Source organism: Primulina eburnea, chromosome 7 (assembly GCF_022965805.1).
Source record: "Primulina eburnea isolate SZY01 chromosome 7, ASM2296580v1, whole genome shotgun sequence".
NCBI lineage: Eukaryota > Viridiplantae > Streptophyta > Magnoliopsida > Lamiales > Gesneriaceae > Primulina > Primulina eburnea.
In genome coordinates, this window is record NC_133107.1 from 8,130,164 (window position 1) to 8,152,297 (window position 22,134).

The following is a 22,134-nucleotide window of genomic DNA, read 5'->3' on the forward strand; positions in this document are numbered from 1 at the left end:
TAGAAGCTAAATATACGGGACAATATTTAAATTTTTTGTTTTGGTTTTTTTTTTTTATGGAGAAGGTGACTAATAGCAATTAAATGTTTTTTAATTTAGATAATTTTGTGTGTTAAGAATCAAAATCTAGAAATTGTTTTGGCTAAGAAGTACTAATGTATTTTACTTTATTTATTTTAGACATTCCATCAATATTGTTGTTGTGAAGGTATGATTAAAACATATGTGATATTTTTGTTTAGTTTTTGGGTAAAGGAAAAAAATATATATTTCATATACGTTTGAAGTAGTTAATATTTTTAAATTTTTAGTAATGGGTATGGTGTATATATATATATATGCTATTTTTTTTTTGTATTTAAATTTTTTTTTCCCCGGAAAAATGATGATTTATATTGTTTGAATAATGGCATTGGTAGAAAATAAGGTATAAAATATGTTTCAAAATATAAATATTATATATCAACATAAATTAAGAAATGATTATTTTATATACATCCGTGTGAATATAACATTTTTTAATCTTAAAAACAATTTCAGCAGGTTAGCAATAAGTAGAATTTACATATATATTTGTTTTTTAAAAATTGAATTTGACATTTATATTTTTCAAAAGCAGAAGTTTTTAAGTTGTTTAGGTAACGAAGTGTAGGAAAAATTATGTAGAGACTTGAAAATTTTTTTATATATTTATAAATCAAAATTAGCACATTGTTAGTTTTGTGAATATTGGCATTTCTGATAAAGCTAAGAAATAAGCTATAGGTTGGTTGAATTTTGCTAAAAAATATTAATAAAGTCTAAATATCTATCTAATGTTTTTAGACACCACATACGTAAGAAGCAAAAAAAACTTAGTTATGTTCCTATTATCACAAGATCACTTCATTCCTCATTTTTGTCTGTGGGGTTGTACCTGAAGAAAACAAAACACATAATAAGGAGAGTTAAATTCTAGTATATTAACTGATATTGAATAGTTGAAATTTAACTTATTATAAATAAAAAAAATCCAGAAAATTTAATCATATCATTTTAGATTATTAAAACTAAATAATTGATGAAAATGGTTAGATTTTATTAAATTTCTTTTTTCTAATGACAAAGACAAAATATTGTTGTAGGTAATTGTAAGCAATATTACATTTGCATAAGCTATATAATCTATTGGTATTTACTGAGTATATTTGTAATTCAAAGGTTCTATTTATGATTTATTGACTGTAATTAGAAACCAGCTGAATACATTAGGTATTAGTTAGTTCATTAATAACATGTTAAGTTAGATACATGTTGAAATGACTGAGAACAGGTATATTAGGTATTAAAAAAAAAGGAGGAGGATGCCAATAACATGATATAAAGGTATTTAAGTACTGGAACAGGGAAAAAGTGAGTTAATGGAAAAAAAATAAAAAAGAAAAAATAAAAAAGAAAATTTTATACATGTAGATTCTGTAGAATATATTTTATTATTGTTAATAGGTCGATGTAAATGTTTTTGAATTAAACAATTTCTAGACTATAAAATAATTGTTCTAGTAGCTGTTTAATATACATGCGGTTATATAGTTCATGTTCAGTGTCAAAGAAATATAGTTGTAGATTTTTTGGGGTTTCATTGTCTGACGGTATTAAATGGCCAATAAAATGATAAAGTTGACCTTGTACACGGAATGTATAAATACCAGCATTTCTTTTAGCAAAAGATGTATCATAATGTACTGAGTACTCCCATTGATGTGAAGGCAAACATGTTATTGTAACTACGAATACATGTGTTGAACTCTTTTGCATCATCAGCATTACCAATATACAGTTGCACTAAGTCAAAAGGCATTTCTAAAGGTAATAGATTTATTTCTCCTAACGAACAACAAAATGTTGGTGATTCAGCATATATATATACGCGTTGCACCGCAAAATTTACAAATCATCATATTAGGTAGTACATTTGGAGTACTCGCTATATACATCTATATACATCAATGGATCAGCCATAGTTTTTTTTCATCAAGTCTCTTTGAAGCACGTCTTATTTTTTGGGTTTCGACGCATATTTTTTTGCAACCTACTATCTTCTAAGCAATTAAGCATATTTTCGTTTACGAGAGTTTTTAGTCTTGTTGATTTCTATTGCACTATCTTTTCTTTGTCGCGGCATAATTGTTATTTTATAATATCTAGTAGTTCAAAATGTCTAATTCTAATATTTTTTGGTTTACTGGTATATGGAATTTTTAACTAATGCTAGATATGAAACTTTTGTTTAAAAAAAGAAACACACAATAAGTAGCTGTAACCGATAGTTTGACATAAAAAAAGCTAATAGTTAAAATCTTTCGACGGTAATGAAGATTAAAAGGGAAAAACACATATATAGTAAAAAACCAATAATACTAAAGCGTAAACTAATAAAAGTGTCAATAAAGATCGAACCTGTATGTAGTACGAGAGGACGAACTCGACGTAAAATCGTGCGTTTAAAACGCAAAGACACGTCATATTTCTTTCCTTAAAACATCTATCACACCATAATATTTATTTGATCATGTTTTGAAAGAAAACAAGGCACACAACTTGATATTTTCGTAACTATGCTTGCATGTGTATTAAACTCTTGAATTGTGGTTCCAAAATCATGTTTTTATGTTGTTAAAGGGCTGCCGTGAATTAGGATGTTAAGAGTCAAGTTTTACACAAGTTTAAAGAGTCCAAAGACTCACCAATCATGCTACACACGCACATATCAGAAGCTGAAACAGAATTCTGGTGTGGGTTGTTCAAGGGGTTCGGTTTTGGGGCTTGATGGCTTGGCTTGGTCAGGGCTTGGGGCCAGGGCGAGCTAGGGTCTGTTATGGGTCGAGGTAAGAGTCTTAGCCATGCTAGGACTCGAGACCAGGGGCTGGGGAGGAGTCCTAGCTTGAGGAATCCTCTCTCCACCCGAGAGCAAGTAAGGAGTAGTAGCGCAGGTTTTTGGTGGTGCAGGGAAGAAAGAGGCTCGGCCATGATGCTTAGGGATGGGCTGGGCTGGGCTGGGCTAGGTCCTTAGGGTCCTAAGAGGGTGCACAAGGGTCTGGGCTGCGGCTGCGGCTGGTGCGGCTCGGGTGGCTGCTGGCTCGAGGATAAAGATGGAACCGTGAGAGAATTCATGGGACGCGAGGCTGCTGCCTTGTTCAGAAAGTTTGCTGCTCGCGTCCAGGGGCTTGGGATGGTCTGGGCGTGGTCCAGGGATGGTTAGGGTAATGAGGGGTCAAGTGGTTAAAGGCTAGAAGTGTCCTAGTTGGGTTAGGAGTCCTACTATTGCTAGGATACACACGCACACACACACATGCAGTACATGGTCACATTTCAGGTGAGTTTGAGCGACTTAGGGGCTGGCTCTTTGGGATGGTCTTAGTCAGTAGGGTCCCTAGGTGGGTTGGCTAGGGTTTGGCTCGAGGTGGCTCGGACGTGGCTCGAGTAAATTGGGAGATGGCTCGGTGTGTTCGAGTGTCATTATTTCGAAAATTAAAAGAAAAATTAGAACCATGGGTCCACGGATGTGATTCATGGCTCACAAGGGTAGAATAAATAATAAAATGTTATGTTTACAATTTGGGATCAAAATAATGAGTTTTGGATTTATCCGGGATTTAATCGCCGCACAAAACGATAATTAACGAATTAATTGAAAAGCCTAGTTCTAAGCTTAGTAAAATTATGAAAAATTATATTTAAGCTCAAATAATTATTAAAAGTCTAAGTTTGTAATTTGAGAATTATATTAAGGTTTGGTTTAATTTGTTATTAAAACGCAATAATATGCTATATTTAAAGAATAAATTAAAAGTCATCGAATTAAGCTAAATAAAAATATGAGAAAATTCATGTAAGCTTAAATAATTATTTGGGATATGTTAAAGTCATTGAAATTAAGAAAATTTCAAAAACGTGAAATTTTACGTCTAGGGACAAAACAGTAATTTTACACCTAGAAATTAGTAAACGTCATGGCAGTGTCCTGAATACTTTTTTATATACTAATATGATTATTTTCAATGATTATAGATGTTTATGAATTTTTATATGTTAACATGTCGATTTTTAATGTTTATGAATCTTTAGGATGTTAATATGTTTATTTTTAATGTCTGTGGATTTTTAATATATTAAAATATTATTTTAAATATTTATGGATGTTTTTATGATTTAATATGCCAAAACATTTATTTTAAATTTTTATGGTTTAAATGTTTATGATGTTAAAATATTTATTTTAAAGCGTTTATAGCTTTTTATGATTTTTATATGTTAAAACGTTTATTTTAAATGTTAAGGATTTTTATGATTTAATATTGACATTTAAAAGATATGTTGCATGTTTGGTTTAAAAGAAAAACGTTATATGCATGTTTAATTTTTATAAAGTGATGAGAATACGAAACGTTGAAGGAAGTGAAGTAATTGTGACTAATATGATGATATGTTGGAAATATGGTGAGGGTTATGGTCCCAGTGGGAGCCCGACGATCTTGTTTCCGTTGGTACGAATACGTTAATATGTTGATACGTTGGCCAAGGCTCAGTTGACAGGTGAGAGTGTTGCTGATGTCCCCACCGCCCAGTACTGTGGTTTTATGTAGATGGATCCATCGCCCCATACGAATACGAATATGAGTCACAATTATCGATCTGAATTCAACGAAAAGAATATGAATATGTTGATATGAATATGGATATGGATACGAATATGGATATAGATATGAATATGTTTATAATAATATGAAAATGTTTTTATCATGAAAATGTTTACGAAAATGTTTTTATTTAAAGTTTATGCATCATGAAAATGTTTACGAAAATGTTATTGTTTAAAGTTTATACATCTTAATGAAAACGATATTTTAAGTACAAGTATTTTTCACCGTTGCATGTGATCTCTATATATATTACTTGTTATCAAGACTATGGTGTGTTGAGTCTTTAGACTCACTAGGTGTGATTGTAGGTGATATTGATTATGAATATGATAATAGAGGTCTTGATGGTTGACTTTGCTGGACTGAAGGTGCACATAACCCGAGGACCAGCGCTTCTATTTTCCGCATTTAAGTTTATGATTTACGTTAAAGATTTTTAAGACTATTTATTTATGCTTTTTGAGAGAGTTTTAAAAGGTTTAGTATGTGATATGCTTTTCAAATTTATTGCTTTTAGGTTTGGTAAAATGTTAGTCGGTTTGACGATTTGACTATTTCCTTTAATTTCAAATAATAGTTTATTGTTGTTTTGAAAAAGTAAAAATTTATGGTAAAAAGTAAAAATCTCAAACTCTCAAAATTTACCAAACTACACACTTTATAATATTTTTCTCTCTACTCAATTGTGATTTTCTTCACAAATGAGATATCTATTTATAGATTTTCATTACACATAATCCAAAAATAAAATACATCATTACCTACATCATCACACACAAATTTCTAACTTTACAACTCTTATTTTCAACATTCAAATATTCAACTATTACTTTTCAATATTTAAATATATTATTTCAACACTCCCCCTTGTGATGATGATCATGATACGATGATGTCTTCATTACGTGTTTTTGTACTGCCTCGTTAAAAACCTTACTTGGAAAAACCCATTGGGATAAAAACCATAGTAAGGGAAAAAGAGTGCAGTCACGTAAACTCCCCCTGATGTTGACATGAACAATTCTTCACAAATTTCGTAGATTGCATCCCAATATTATATATGTGCTTTCTGAATATTGACGTAGGAAGTGCCTTTGTGAAGAGATCTGATGAGTTTTCACTTGATTGAATGTGACGAACATCAATACATTTATTCTTCTCAAGCTCCTTGGTGAATGCGAAGAACTTAGGAGGAATATGTTTAGTTCTGTCGCCTTTTATGTATCCTTCTTTCATTTGAGCAACACATGCAGCATTATCTTCATATAGTATCACAGGCTTCTCATCGAATGATAATCCGCATGAAATTTGGATATGTTGGGTCATTGATTTTAACCACACACATTCACGACTTGCTTCATGTAGTGCAATAATCTCGGCATGATTTGATGAAGTTGTTACGAGCGTTTGTTTCTGTGAACGCCAAGAAATTGCAGTGCCTCCACGAGTAAATACATATCCAGTTTTGGAACGTGCCTTGTGTGGATCAGATAAGTATCCAGCATCGGCATAACCAATTATACTTGGATTAGCATCTTTTGAATACAAAAGTCCCAAGTCTGTCGTTCTCGTAGATAACGGAATATATGTTTAATTCCGTTCCAGTGTCTCTTTGTTGGATATGTGCTAAATCTTGCCAACAGATTCACGGCAAAAGATATATCAGGCCTTGTACAATTTGTAAGGTACATAAGGGCACCGATGACACTTAGATATGGTACTTCTGGACCAAGAATATCTTCATCATCTTCACATGGGCGGAATGGATCCTTTTCTATGTTTAATGATCTAACAACCATTGGAGTACTTAAAGGATTTGATTTATCCATATTAAAACGTTTAAGGATCTTTTCTGTATAATTTGTCTGGTGAACAAACATTCCGCATTCTTTTTGTTCAATTTGTAAACCCAGACAATACTTGGTTTTTCCAAGATCCTTCATTTCAAATTCTTCTTTCAAGTATGACACAACTTCTTGAATTTCCTTATACGTTCCAATGATGTTTAAATCATCAACATATACAGCAATAATTACGCATCCGGATGTTGTTTTCTTAATGAAAACACAAGGGCATATTGAATTATTTACATATCCTTTTTTCATCAAATGATCACTTAGTCGATTATACCACATTCGACCTGATTGCTTTAACCCATATAACGATCTTTGTCATTTCACAAAATAACATTCTCTGGGTTTTGAACTTTGTGCTTCAGGCATCTTAAATCCTTCAGGGATTTTCATATATATATTACTATCAAGTGATCCATATAAGTAAGCTGTAACAACATCCATAAGATGCATTTCTAAATTTTCAGATACCGCCAAGCTAATCAAATACCGAAACGTAATTGCATCCATCACAGGAGAATACATTTCTTCATAATCAATTCCAGGCCTTTGATAAAAACCTTGTGCAACAAGTCGAGCTTTATATCTTACTATTTCATTTTTCTCATTTCGCTTTCGAATAAAAACCCATTTATATCCAACAGGTTTTACACATTCAGGTGTAAGGACTATAGGTCCAAAAACATTACGTTTATTTAGAGAATCCAATTCAACCTGGATGGCTTCTTTCCATTTTATCCAATCCTGCCGATTTTTACATTCACCAAAAGATTTTGGTTCATGATCTTCATTATCATTTATGATGTCGATTGCCACATTATAAGAAAATATATCATCAATTTATTCTATATCTTTTCGGTTCCATATTTTTCCAGTATTAATGTAATTGATAGAGATTTCATGATTCTCGTCAGTTTGTGGTTCTGACAGAATATTTTCATCATCATGTGTTTCCTCAGGAACAACATTCTCTATTTTGTGATCATCATGTGTTTTTTCAGAAACATCATTCTTTATTTTGTGATCATCGTGTTTCTCTATGAATTTTCTTTTTCGAGGATTTTTATCCTTGGAACCGACTGGCCTTCCACGCTTCAGGCGTTTAATGACATCATGAGTATCTTCCATTTGTTTCTTTGGAATTTCAATTCGAGCAGGGGCATTTGCAGCATGTATATATGATTTAGTTACCCCTTTTGTGTCTGCAAATGCATCTGGTATTTGATTTGTTATTCTTTGCAAGTGTACAATTTGTTGTACATCTTTTTCACATTGTTTTGTTCTTGGATCCAGATGTAACAATGATGATACATACCGTGTAATTTCCTTTTCGGTATGTTTCTGTTCTCTCCCTAACATTGGGAAGATTTCCTCATTAAAATGACAATCAGCAAAACGTGCTGTGAACACGTCGCCTGTCTGAGGTTCAAGATATCGAATGATTGATGGACAATCATAACCGATATAAATTCCAACCTTTCTTTGAGGTCCCATTTTCTTTCGTTGTGGTGGTGCAATAGGCACATACACCATACATCCAAAAATTCTCAGATGAGAAATGTCTGGTTCTTTACCAAATGCGAGCTGCAATGGGGAGTATTTATGATATGCACTTGGTCTGATGCGAATTAATGAAGCAGCATGTAAAATTGCATGTCCCCATATAGAAATAGGGAGCTTTGTTTTCATAATCATTGGTCTAGCAATCATTTGCAGACGTTTAATCAATGATTCAGCCAATCCATTCTGTGTATGTACATGAGCAACAGGATGCTCAACAATGATTCCCATAGACATACAATAATCATTGAAAGTCTGTGAAGTAAATTCACCAGCATTATCAAGTCTAATTTTCTTGATTGTATAATCGGGAAATTGATTCCTCAATTTTATTATTTGAGCAAGTAATCTTGCAAATGCAACATTTCGAGTTGACAATAAACATACATGTGACCATCTGCTGGAGGCATCAATCAATACCATAAAGTATCTGAATGCTCCACATGGTGGATGGATTGGTCCACAAATATCACCCTGAATACGTTCAAGAAACATTGGTGATTCAGTTTGGATTTTGACTGGTGATGATCTTATAATAAGTTTTCCAAGAGAACATGCTTTACATTGAAACTTATTATTCTGAAAGATCTTCTTGTCTTTCAGTGGATGACCATGTGTATTTTCTATAATTCTTTGCATCATTGTTGAACCAGGTGTCCCAATCGATCATGCAAATTGGTTAATATCGAAGAATTATCAACTACCATGTTCGATTCAATGGGACTTATATGTGTATAATGCAATCCAGTAGGGAGCATTGGTAGTTTTTCAATCACATATTTCTTTCCTGATTTATATGTGATAAGACACATATATTTCTCATTCCCTTCATTCATTGTTTGAGTATCATACCCATGGGAATATATATCATTAAAACTCAACAAATTTCTTTTTGATTGTGGTGAATATAAAGCATCATTGATCAAAAATTTTGTACCATTAGGTAACAAAAATTGTGCTTTACCACATCCTTTAATCAAGTCTACAGGACCTGATATTGTATTCACCATTGTTTTTGTTGGTTTTAGTTCCAAGAAAAATCTTTTATCTCGGAAGATAGTGTGCGTTGTACCACTATCGGGTATGCAAACTTCAGCTTTGCTTATAGCATTTTCCATATTTGAACTTCAAAAAAATATGCAATGAAATAAAATTACTGGCAATATATATTAAATATAACACATATCATAATTATACAATAAAACATTATTCTATGAATACATGAAAAATAAATTATTGTACATTTATATTCTACCATTATATTGTTCATTTTCAGAGAAATCGTTGAGAAAATCTGCAGCATCAATATTGTTCATTTATATCCCACCAACATATTGATCATTTCCAGAGAAATCATTCATAAAATCACCAGCATCAAAATGAGTTGAATCACTCAAACGGTCACTGCGTTCAGTGAAGTTTGTCTCCTTTTCTTTCCCCTTTAATGATTCTTTATAAAGTTTACAAAGATGCTCAGGGGCTCGACAAACTTTGGACCAATGTCCTGGAGTACCACATCTGTAACAAGAACTTTCATATCTTTTTGAGTGATTCTCAATAATACTTGTATTTTCATGATGCCTTTTCTGTGGATGGTTTGGGACGCTCTTTTGAGATGAGTTATAAAAATAACTATCTCTATTATTTTCAAAACCACGGCCTCGACCACGACCACGGCCAATTCCACGTCCACGTCCACGTCCACGACCTCGACCTCGACCTCGACCTCGACCAAAATCTTGTCTTTGAATTTGATTTTGGTTCCGAGGTTTAAATTCATTTTTACTTACAGCATTTACTTCGAGAAATGCTGTTGATCCAGTGGGTCGTGACTGATGATTTCTCATTAATAGCTCGTTGTTTTTTTCCGCCACAAGAAGACAGGCGATGAGCTCAGAATATCTCGTAAATCCACGTACTCTATATTGTTGTTGTAGAGTAATATTTGATGCATGAAATGTGGAAAATGTTTTTTCAAGCATCTCAGATTCTGTGACCTCATTTCCACAAAATTTTAATTGCGAGATTATTCTATACATCGCCGAATTGTAATCACTGACTTTTTTAAAATCTTGGAATCTCAGTGTATTCCATTCATCTCGGGCGGTCGGAAGTATAACTTCCCTTATAGGTTCAAATCTTTCTTTTAATCCCTTCCACAAAGCCATGAGATTTTTTTCAGTCAGATATTCACATTTCAATCCATCGTCGAGATGTCGACGCAAAAATATCATGGCTCTTGCCTTTTCTTGTGACGTGCATATGCCATTTTCTTTAATGGTCTCGCTTAGACCTAATGACTCAAGATGCATTTCTACATCTAGAGTCCATGGCATATAATTCTTTCCTGTGATGTCGAGCGCAATAAATTCGAGCTTTGTTAAATTTGACATGGTGGTACTAAAAAAAATTACGATACATTTTATTAGTTAATAAATATTGCAATACAAAGTAACGGATAAACAACAAGTACAAGCATTTGTAAAAATAAAGAAAACGCACGAGGAGGATATTCTCCGATAAATACAAGACTCGTGAGTATGATAACCAAAATAATTAAAAATATTCTTGAGAAAGCCATCTTTTTCTTCGAAAAATTTGATGATGAATAATTTTTAGAGAAGAAGAGAAAGTTGGAGTGATTGAATGTGTTTGTGAGATCATATTTATAGGGCAAAAACTAGCCGTTTTTTACCATTTATGACCGTTGGTGTACAAAAAAATAAAGGTATATATTTGTATAATTTTATGGTAATAATATGGTGTATATAATATTAGACATGTTTAAATAATTATATATATCATATCATAATATTATAATGAGTGTCATAATTTATTTTGTTTAAAAACCTTATAGGCTTTTATACTTGTCGTATCCCTTGCCGGGAGTGTGGGATGTCGTCTTAACATCCTCCCAGGATTTATAACAAGTTTATGAAAAATTTATTTTTATTATTTCTAATAATAACATTATATTGTATATTAAATAAATACACAATAAATAAATAACAGTAAAATAAATATTATTACTTTTTGTTTAAAAACCTTATAGGCTTTTATACTTGTCGTATCCCTTACCGGGAGTGTGAGATGTCGTCTTAACATCCTCCCAGGATTTATAACAAGTTTATGAAAAATTTATTTTTATTATTTATAATAATAACATTATATTGTATATTAAATAAATACACAATAAATAAATAACAGTAAAATAAATATTATTACTTTTGTTATCTTTTTCTTCTGTTTGGAGCTTGGAAAAATATGTAGGACTTTTAGAGCTTCGTGCTGATAACGTGTTGTGAAAAAATAAAAATTTATGGTAAAAAATAAAAATCTCAAAATTTACCAAACTACACACTTTATAATATTTTTCTCTCTACTCAATTGTGATTTTCTTCACAAATGAGATATCTATTTATAGAGTTTCATTACACATAATCCAAAAATAAAATACATCATTGCCTACATCATCACACACAAATTTCTAACTTTACAACTCTTATTTTCAACATTCAAATATTCAACTATTACTTTTCAATATTTAAATATATTATTTCAACAATTGTTTTATTTTAAAATGGTGCAAAATTATTTTTAAGTATAGTTGCATGTTCGGCCGAAATTCTTGTGTAGAAAAAAAATTCTGATATTTTTTAAACAAAACGAATAAGTAGACATTTCATGACGGACACAAAGTAAGAAAAACACCCACGTGTAGGCCAAAGAGAGTGAAACTTCTTGGCCGATAAAGGAAGCTTTGCGAATATTGTGTTTGGAAGAAAAACCTACTGCGATTTGGCCAAACGACAGATATTTGTGTGAAATTTTGAGGCTCTGATAATGAAACCTTTGCTAGGATATAAAACAAATCAATGTTAGTTTACAAAAAATGACTCAACCTCAAATGCATCCGAAAATTCTAGGGATTCCAAGTCTGTAGCGAGCGTGATGCATCTGCCTGAAAGTACTACAGGTCTTGTGAACTCCTCAAGGCAGAGCATGCCTTTGTAACTTCTGTCATCAAGATATTTTTCCTTCAATCATTCCCTGTCATACATACCATTACAAGTTCTATCACATTGTTACAGAGCAATTGATGCAAGAAATGAACGGATTCGCTGCAACATTTCTGCTTTAACTGAGTCGGGGACAGATGCTGCAAGCAAAAAGAACGAGTTTTTCCTCAGTATCAGAAGCAAAAGAAAAAATAACAATGCCACAACTATTGGTCTCACAAAAACGAAGCAGCAGCATTAGCACTTGATGATCACCTTAAATATGATATTTCATGTCCTCCAATCTCAAATATCATTCAAAGTTTTGATAATTGCATATATGAGATGGTTGAAGGCGTTGGAATAGTCAACCAATGACTTTAAACATAATTTTAGAATCTTTATCCCAAATTTAAACTACAATATTAATTTCTATTATTTAAAGGGATGGGAAGTCATAGAGGTTTTCAAAAAAATATGGGGAGAAAAAGGAAAAAAATTCATACCGATGAAGCGGAACATAAATAATTATATTTGGTGACACTCAAGAGTCAAGAAAAAATAGCTTATGACAGTAAAACAGCACAGAAACAGAAAATCAGAAGAATAGTTATAGCAAGGGAAAGAATTGACTTATGACGAACACTGACATACCCAAATGGAACAAGGATTTCAACCTCTCTATATTTTGAACACGAGATAAAAGATGCAATGCATTGTCTGAGCAGATAATCAGGTAATTAAAAATACAGCATATGGCTAATATCCAGATCATACAAAGAGTTAAAAAAAGACATCGGCTAACACATGGAGGTATTAAAAATTAGCTCAGAAACCCACCTCTTCCTTTTGGGGTTATGTCATTGATAAGGTCATCAACAGTTACATTATTCCTTCCCTTCTTCCTCGCAAATTCCCTTGTTGATCAAATGGAAAATGTTTTCCAAGAAATCAATTCATTTGTAGCATGAGATGAGCTTGAAATTTAACAGAGGCCTAAATACAGGGTAAAAATTCATGCAACAGAAAGGGGAGAACAGTATTCGTCTTCCAAACATGTTTGGCAACTGATCATAAGGAACTCCAGTCCTAATTTGAAATTTTCCAAAGTATTGCTATACAATCTAGAAAAATGAAAAATGGGACAGATTGCAAGGAAAATCTCGAAGAACTTACTGTAAACAACTAATTGGTATGAATCAAAGCTCACTACCAATCGAACTCACACATAGCTTCAGGTCAAGGAACCCTATTACAACTACAAATACCTCAATAAAAACTTGCATACTTGATTCCTCAACACTTAAGCTGATCCAAAGTCACACCACAATTCATTTCTGTATAAATTATATCCAAGTGGAAAAATATACAGTTTCAGCTAAATACGGACAAATGCCAATTCCCATACGAAATCCAATTGATAAAAATAATCAACAAGCCTAACATAATCACACCACCAATTTCCTTCTCATACGTTTAACAATAGTAATCACTACTTTTCAGCAAAGGCAGAAACAAGAAAGAAACCTGCAAAGAGCTTTCATCTCATCCTTCCAGCCGCACTCGACGAGTCTTTCCCTCAATAAATCCTTCACCCGCTCCTTTTCCCCGCTCTCCATCAACTACAAAAAAAGCTTCTAATTTACATCAATAACAGTTATGTCCACTAAATTTTGAATTATTTCGTAGAATCAAAATTCCAAACAAACACAACCCATTGAAAGTATCGACTACCTTCATGTGGACGATTTCCTGCAGGGATGGTTCACGATCTGGCTCAATTTCAGCATCCGGAGTCGGCGGACGTTTGACTGACGCCCTCCTATTTTTCGAGCAAACAAAAATTAAACCAAAACAACTCTTCTCATCGAATCTTACACTTAATCAAAAAAAGGTAAAATTTTCTTACATTTGGATCGGAAAACTCAAAGTGCGTAGTAGCTTTGTTCACAAATCTCGATCCGCTGACCTGTACTGTGCATTCGGGATGGAGGCTTCTCGGCTGGTAGGGGTGGGGGTAGGGGGTAGGTGTAGGGGTGTGTAAATTTCAGATAAAACCGAAAAAATCGAAAATCTAAATCGAAAAAACCGAACATCGGACCTAACCGAAAACCGAAGTTTATTTGGTTCGATTTCGGATTATATATGTCAAAACCGTAAAAACCGAAAAAACCAAAATTTCATTAAATTAATAATTTTTTATATTTTTATTTATATTATATATTTTGATATAATATTTAGTTAATTAATTATTGTTTGTTAATGAATTTAGATCTTATATTTAAATATTTTACTAAAAAAACATGTAAAAAGTTAACATATTATATTTTACAATATATTTATATTATTAATTTAAATAATTATACCAAAATCGAATTAACCGACCGAAATAACTGAACCGTTTTGGTAGAAAACCGAACCAAACCGGAGAAAAATAGTTCGGATATCGGATTATATATTTATAAAACCGAAAACCGAAAAAACCGAAATAAAAAACCGAAAATCAAACCGAACCGATCGATGAACACCCCTAGATGATGGTTTTCTTTTTCCCAGTCGCTTTTCCCGACTATTGCTTCTCGAATGGGATAAATTTGTGAATTGTGTACAAAAATGATATTACTAATTTTTTTAAAAAAATAAAAATAATTAGATATCTCAATAGTCTAGACAGATAAAATAAATTGATTTCACATCTCATATTTTTCCCGTGATTAGATAAGATATATATTGGTTGATGAATAATTGTGTAATTTGTGAATACGATTAAAAGTAAAAATTTATGATAAAAAATAAAAATCTCAAACTCACAAAATATATTAAATTACATACTTTATAAAATTTTATCTCTACTCAATTGTGATTTTCTTCACAAATTGAGAGACTTATTTATAGAATTTCTTTGGAAATAATCCAAAAATAAATACATCATTACATATATCATCACACACTAATTTTCAATATTTACAACTCTTATTTCCAACATTCAAATATTTCAACTCTTATTTTTCAAAAAATACCATATAATTAATTAAATTATATAAATTATTCATATACTCTCTAATTTTTTTAATCATTTATATTATATAAAAATATTTTTTGATATCATATCACGAACCAAATGTCGTTTGACATTAACAGAAAAAATCCACCAAACAAAAATTCAAATATGTTGATATCAAGTTAAGATCATAAACGAGTTTAAAAATGATGGATAAACTCTTTCTTTAATTTCTTTTACTAAAAACAGACTACAGACGATTTAACAGATGTTAAATACTTAATTCTATAATTTATTAGCTAAATGCAGCAAACAACTAAACAACTAAAAAAGATATATTAAAGTGAGTAAAAAGAGTTAGCTGCATTCAGTAAACTAAACAACATAGATGACTGAAATTTAACTAAATTCATACAATCGAGTATAATGTAGATAACTTGAAATTAAGAACATAAGATTTTGTAGAATTTACGAGATAATTTTTTGAGTAGGTCTCTTGTGAGACGGTCTCATGAATCTTTATCTGTGAGACGGGTCAACCCTACCGATATTCACAATAAAAAGTAATACTCTTAGCATAAAAAGTAATATTTTTTCATTGATGACCCAAATAAGATATTCGACACACGAAATTAATCCGTGAGACCGTCTCACAAAAGTTTTTGTGTTATTTTTTTATGTCTCTCCCTTCTTCTTTTGTGAGGAATAATTCACTAAAAGATTTTGATCAATACAACAGTTTGTAAAGACTCATTTCAACCAGTTAATCCTAATTATTAAAACTCTTAGTACAACTCAACAACAACCAACTATCTATATAAGAACACAAGATTCAGACAGATGAATTACAAACAGTCATTCAAAAAGTTTTGTGAATACAATATAATGAATGCAACAATATAACTGTTGAGCGTGTGCAAAAAAAAAAAGCGTCTTGAAATTTTTCCACAAAGCGGGCTCGAGAACTCAAAATGCAAGGCAATATTTTCGCAAATTTTGAATGAAAGATCTTCAATGTCGAGGATATTTGCCTTATAAAGTCGAAGTACCAACATTAATAATTCTTACAAAATGTTTGTCTTTGTACACATCATCAACCGACAAAAAGAACTATGAATATTATGTCTTTTGTTTTCATATTCCTTTTAAAGAATTTCGGACTATATCCAAATAAGATAAATATGGTTTATATGATATTGATTTATGAAAGAGAAATGATGCAAGTTTTATCATAACATCTTCGATTGTTAGGTCATCTCCAACTCATAAATCTATTTTGATGCAGTTTCTGCATCAAATATAACATTCATCTCCAACTCATTTACTTCAAATCTTACACTAAAAAGTATATTCATAGAATATTCCATTTGTTTACTATTTATTTATAAATTTAACAATATATTTATAATTAATGTTAATATTAGTTATTAAATGTATAATTTTTAAATTTAGTGATATAATTATAATTACATTTTATAATTATTGATGATTTAGTTTGTTTATGGTTTATTATAATTACATATTCTCGGATCCGATTTTTCAAATTATTGATGATTTAGTTTGTTTATCTTTTATTATATTTGCATTTAAATTATGTGAATTCGAATTTGTATTTTTATTTTAACTATGTACTTGAATGTTTAAATATTATTCAATAAATTTGTGTGTTAGATGTTTAATTGTAAATTATTTAAAAATATATTTATAAATTTATATAATTAAATATTTTAATTTTTATTATTAAATATCTAATTATTATAATAATTAAAAAAATATTTATAATTTAAAAAAACAAAAAAATAAAAAATAAAAAAAGAAACTTCCCTGCGCCAAATTGGCGCAGAGTAATGGCGCAGAGGGAGAAAATAGCGCAGCTCCCATTGGAGCTTCTCCCCTGCGCCAAAAAATGGTTACCACTTACCATTTTGGCGTAGGGTTGGAGATGTCTTTAGAAAATGTTGGTAAGTTTCATCTCACGATGGTGTCAGAGATGATAGCTTCATATCATGGTTATATGAATGTGACATGATGTTGAAATATTAATTTTTCATACTGAATTATTAATTTTTTATTCTATTAAAAAATGAGTAATCAAGAACAAATTAAAATTGCACATAATTTAAAAAATTAAAATTACACATAATTAAAATATAAAACTCACATAAAAAAGAGTTTGAAATAAATAAAATTTTAAAAAAATTACAAATAATTAAAGCAAATTACCCACAAATTTAATAATTTAATCAAATAATTTTTATTGGCAATTAGGCATTAAGCACAAAAATTCTTTGGTTTCTATCATATGATTACTTCAATCTTATTGCTTCTTGATATTTGTTATGAACTATTTGGGATCTGCTCCCCAGTATCCTGCATGTCGCCATTAAGAATTATTTCTACTCATTAGTTGCGCCAATTCATGGTTACAACACTCAAATAAATCAACGTTTCTTGTCAAATATTTAATGTACTATGTTGTGGATGGATGGATGGATGGATGGATGGATGGACGCTTTGGTACAACAACAAAATTGATTGTATTTAAATTGCTTATTCCAATGCCATTATACCTCATCATACAGGAAAACTTTCCTTCTTTCTTCTTCCCAGTATTTTGTCTTGGATATCAGCAAATCCAGCAAAGCTGCCCAATGAAAAAAAACCCGGAAGGAAACTTATTTTCCTTTGAACTCATTTAATGGTATTTAATACTGGAGTGTGAGCACTTACATATATTTCCAATTTGGGTTCATGAGGTAATCTTGCTTGAAGATGGAATTATGCGAAGGCTAAGAAATAACTTACGAGAAAAACCTGGTATCTTGTGGACCATCACGCTTGCATGTCCAGATCTTTTAAGGTTCTTGTGTGCCCCCTGCTGACTGAATACCCGATTCTCATCCTGAAATAGTCAATGACACAAGTTATCTTTGATAAAAGTTCATGCTAACAGGCTATGCAGTAAAGCCAAGTTGTTCACATAAAACCTTAAAGCTTGGAATGTTTAGAGGGGGCAAAAACATATAAAAGGTTGGATATTTTGTGCCATGTGCCAGCTTCTTTCTCACTGACAAATTGAAGGATGATATTTGTGTAAAATTTGATGCTGGCCTGAGGCAGATCCGAGTGTTCAAATTTGTTTAAGCATATGGCGTGGGCATTTGGACCATTGGATCTAACCAAACCAACATCAAATTAGCATCTTTCATATTCTGTAATCATGAACTCAATATATTATCTGGCATTTCGTTACGTTTTAGTGATTTTTTTTTCGCATCATCACAAGATGATCAGTGACGCCTTTATCCGTAAGCTGACCTTCCACCTTTCTTTAATGCTTTAATGGGTACACACTACTCTTGAACACTCTTCATGCCAAAATAATGGTTCACATTTATTTCTTTTAATGGTTTGGCTGGAACCGTTGGGACATGTGTTTCTCTGGAGTGGAAGCTGGATACCCATCCAAAAATGATCATAATGCACCAATTCTATTTCGTTAAAATAATCTTTAAATAAAAAGAAGAGGGAAAAATAGTAAACTTCATGAGAGCAAAGATGGAATCACCACAAGTAGTAGTTATAGTACTTATACTCTTTGCATGCCTTGGTTTCTTTATAACAATACCACGAAATAATGAGCTTCTCCAAATCAAGGAAAATGTGGGGTTTTAGTAACCAGTTAGCGTAAAGCCTTACTGGAAGAACGTTACGAGATTTTATTCACCAAATGAGAGATGTCGCACACGAGACGTATGAGAATAGATACAGTTTTTCACAGTTGTACACGCCAATCTCGTCTTCTCTTCCTCTGATTAACTTTAAACTAACAAAATTTCGAATATGAAGTGCTTGAAACTCCCGCCTGTGCTGGACTGTTGAGAAATAGAGAAATGGTGGTCAAGTGAAAACAAATTCTTGGCACAACTCAAACTCCATTCTCTAGCACGCAGTGTACCTTATTCGTTTCTGTATTAAGCCCTCCCCAAGACATCATCTTTTTAAAGTCGGATTCAAAGAGACATTCTTGGCTAAATTAAAACTATCAAACTTGTGGTAATCCAAACTCTTCACAATTACTGCTACAAAATTCCAAAAGTAATGAGATCACAACACAATGAAGCTCAACACGGGGAAGCATCTACACTATTGAATGGAAAAAGGAAAGCACCAACTAAAACAAGATCATTTCAGCCGACGTCTTTCTTTTATTCCCAGCCACTTGGGGCAACAACATCAACAGCAGGAGGTTGCATTGGTGGGGGGGCAGCTACGTCCCATCCATCCGCACCTACACGTACAAATAGAAATAGCTTTTCAAATAAATATAGTTTTAATAAATAAAACAAACTAGGCTTAAATTTTGGTGGGGGAGCGGATGACTGATTAATCAGCACAAGAGAGAGCTTGATTACCCAAAGCTGATTCATTAACCATCTGTGGGCGATCATGTCAAATCAACGGTATAAAAAATATGGTGAGTGCTATTGTTTTTCGTTGTACTGATGCAATGTTGAGGAATAGCAGTTTTGGCTCCAAAGCTCATATATGAACCACAAATTAAATCTCTCCGGGGAAAGTTGCATTTCAAGTCATCAATTGGAACAAATCAAAATTAAGTATGAAACTAGACTGGCGAGATATCACCACTTCTATAATTAAGAAAAAAACACTAACCCCCATCACCAGTCCATCCACTAGCAACAGGTGGTACAGCAGCACCCATGTCAGGAGCCCATTGAGCATCTGGTATCTGGCCAGTGGACCAATCTGGGGCCAGTGCAGCAGCAGAATAATCAGTATAATCAGGGAGTGCAGGAACTTCCTCTTCTTGTTGTTCCTTAGACTCCTCAGGCTCCCTGTAGAAAAATAGATCAACCTGCCAGCAAAAATAAATTAAAAATGAGATGGCCTGCGATAAAAAACCGAACAAATATCCTCCGCCGCCTTTAATTTCATGCACAAGTTTCTGAGTGTAGGAATCAACCAGACACTATAAAGTCACTCAAAACTCATAATCCAAAAGCTTCATCGATTAAATGTCGCAAAAATAAACTACAGCCACTGTGCAAGTAAACAAAACATATAATCGTACTTTGACGGTCACTTCAAATCTGTTACAGAAAACCACAAATGTTTCATGAAATCAATTGTACAATAAGACATGTTGTTCATAAATAATGCTTATGCAAGTGCAGTATTTGGCCATGAAGAGAATTGCTATATGACAAAAATTGAAGAAAATCATCTTACCATGACACCATCCCACTTGTGACCAGGAGCAACGACACCACGCATCTGCAGAACCATCCTGGCCAAGAGCCAGAAAAGACAACCTATGCTGTGCTTCCCCTTGTTATTGGCAGGGATACCAATATCAACATGGCGCATTGGGGAATCAGTGTCACAGAAAGCAATGGTTGGGATGTTATAAAGAGCAGCTTCTTTAATAGGCTGCAAAAGTAGAAAAAGTGTCAAAATAGTACAGAATTTTACAACCCCCTCAATTTAAGGATATGAAAACCAAGAAAGCAATGCACAATCTATTTACTTAAAATTAGAGACCTGGTGATCAGTTCTTGGGTCTGTTAGAATGAGAAGTCTGGGTTCACTGAATGATGTTTGAAGTTGATTGGTGAATGTCCCAGGCGTGTGGCGACCAGCAATTGCATGAGCTCCAGTATATTGTGCAAACTTCAAAACAGCTCTCTGACCATATGGTCTGGCAGACTGAACGATTATGTCCTGAGGATTCTCAATAGCAACAATAACCCTTGCAGCCAACTGAAGCTTCTCCCATGTTTTCCCAATGTTAATGATATAAATTCCTGAAAATTTAAAAAATTTAAAACAAATTCAAAACCATAAGAACCAAAAACCATGCAACAGTAGCACACCGAAAAACTTTGTACACAGAAACATAAAGTAGAAACTAGTAACTGAATAGTATTCAGTCAGTGATTGTTTCCCCGGCAACGTACTTTACAATCAAATAAGAAGTAAAATGCTGCAAATGAAGCAAATTGGCCTGTGATTGTTTCGATAATCTATACCACTTAATTTCAGCTGATTAGAACAAAAAGAAAGAACATAACGTTTTTTCATTTCGATCATGCTCATTCTGTCATTCCAGTCCCAGGATGAGCAAAATTTACGCATTTTTTGTCGTTTACTTGTTCCAAATTTGTCATGATTACAGTCTTGAATGCATAAATTCAACATCAACATAAATTTAAGCCAAATCTACGGGTTCCCTACCGTCAGATTCAAAATTTAAGACATCATAGGCAAGGGTAACATCATCACTATCGATTCTGCTTATAGAAGCGTTAAAAAATAAGAAAAATCTTTAACAAAGACAATTAAAAACAGCAAATTTAAGTTTCAAACACTGGGTTGAGAAAATCAATGCATAAACTAAAAGGTATCTCACATGTGGCAACGAAAGAAACACAATTTCTCATCAAAATAGAGCTCAAAAATCAGATTCACTCTAACAAATTTGTGCGAGCATATTTACCGTCATTGCGGCGCTTGAAAACGTATCGCTCCATCTGAAAGTCACAATTTTTGGTGCCGAGGTGGACTTCAGCGGCCAACATCATCTGTATGTCGGCCTCCTTCGACGAAAGGGTCCTAGCCGGAGCCGCCATTTCCTTCAAGTTTCTCGCCTTTCCACTGGGTTGAGCTAGGGTTTTAAGGAGGCGACGACGCAAAGGTCCTAGTAGATAGAGAAGACGATCTTATTTTTACATATAGATATCCCTGTTTTCGAAGAAACCCTAGAAAATCAACTTAAAGGGCCAATACCAATGGTCCCTTTTTGTTCGGGTCCAATATAACAAAACCATGGCCCAATAATACATAATTCACCAGCGTGGGCTTAAAATAACCCATGTTGAAACCATGTATGTTTTTTTATATCCAATTTTTTAAAAATTAATTTCAAAAATATTGTGGCTAAAAAAATGCCACCGGTAGTGGCGGACCCTGCAATTTTGCGGACGCTGCAGCTTTTATGACAAGACGCGCTCAAATTT

General features: G+C 32.6%; 2 protein-coding genes and 3 long non-coding RNA genes across 6 annotated transcripts in view; 3 read left to right on the forward strand and 2 right to left on the reverse strand.

The window, feature by feature from the left end:
* Positions 1-13,530, forward strand: part of LOC140837099 (uncharacterized) — a 29,928-nt gene extending 16,398 nt beyond the window's left edge. The window contains exon 2 of the long non-coding RNA XR_012119216.1: positions 12,921-13,530. This is a non-coding gene — a long non-coding RNA (uncharacterized lncRNA). The remainder of the gene's footprint in view (positions 1-12,920) is intronic.
* LOC140837097 (transcription and mRNA export factor ENY2-like) lies at positions 11,937-14,109 on the reverse strand. Of its 2 annotated transcripts, none has more exons than XM_073203105.1 (5): positions 14,003-14,109; positions 13,828-13,915; positions 13,621-13,715; positions 12,934-13,010; positions 11,937-12,145 (listed from the first exon to the last, which is right to left on the reverse strand). In XM_073203105.1, coding segments are annotated over exons 1-5 (273 nt in total). In that variant the 5' UTR covers positions 14,005-14,109; the 3' UTR covers positions 11,937-12,134. The 2 variants fall into 2 exon arrangements, with proteins under 2 accessions (XP_073059206.1, XP_073059205.1); XM_073203104.1 differs by having other exon boundaries at positions 11,937-12,254.
* LOC140837100 (uncharacterized) lies at positions 14,002-14,760 on the forward strand. Its single transcript, XR_012119217.1, has 2 exons — positions 14,002-14,098; positions 14,628-14,760. It is a non-coding gene; the product is annotated as an uncharacterized lncRNA (long non-coding RNA).
* Positions 14,761-17,899: 3,139 nt separating this feature from the next.
* LOC140837102 (uncharacterized) lies at positions 17,900-19,363 on the forward strand. Its single transcript, XR_012119218.1, has 2 exons — positions 17,900-18,540; positions 18,681-19,363. It is a non-coding gene; the product is annotated as an uncharacterized lncRNA (long non-coding RNA).
* Positions 19,107-21,867, reverse strand: LOC140837101 (small ribosomal subunit protein uS2-like). The gene is made up of 5 exons (XM_073203107.1): positions 21,615-21,867; positions 20,660-20,922; positions 20,348-20,548; positions 19,772-19,973; positions 19,107-19,385 (listed from the first exon to the last, which is right to left on the reverse strand). The coding sequence occupies exons 1-5, from the start codon at positions 21,745-21,747 to the stop codon at positions 19,303-19,305; spliced, it is 882 nt and encodes a 293-aa protein (XP_073059208.1). The 5' UTR covers positions 21,748-21,867; the 3' UTR covers positions 19,107-19,302.
* Between the last annotated feature and the right edge of the window lie 267 nt (positions 21,868-22,134).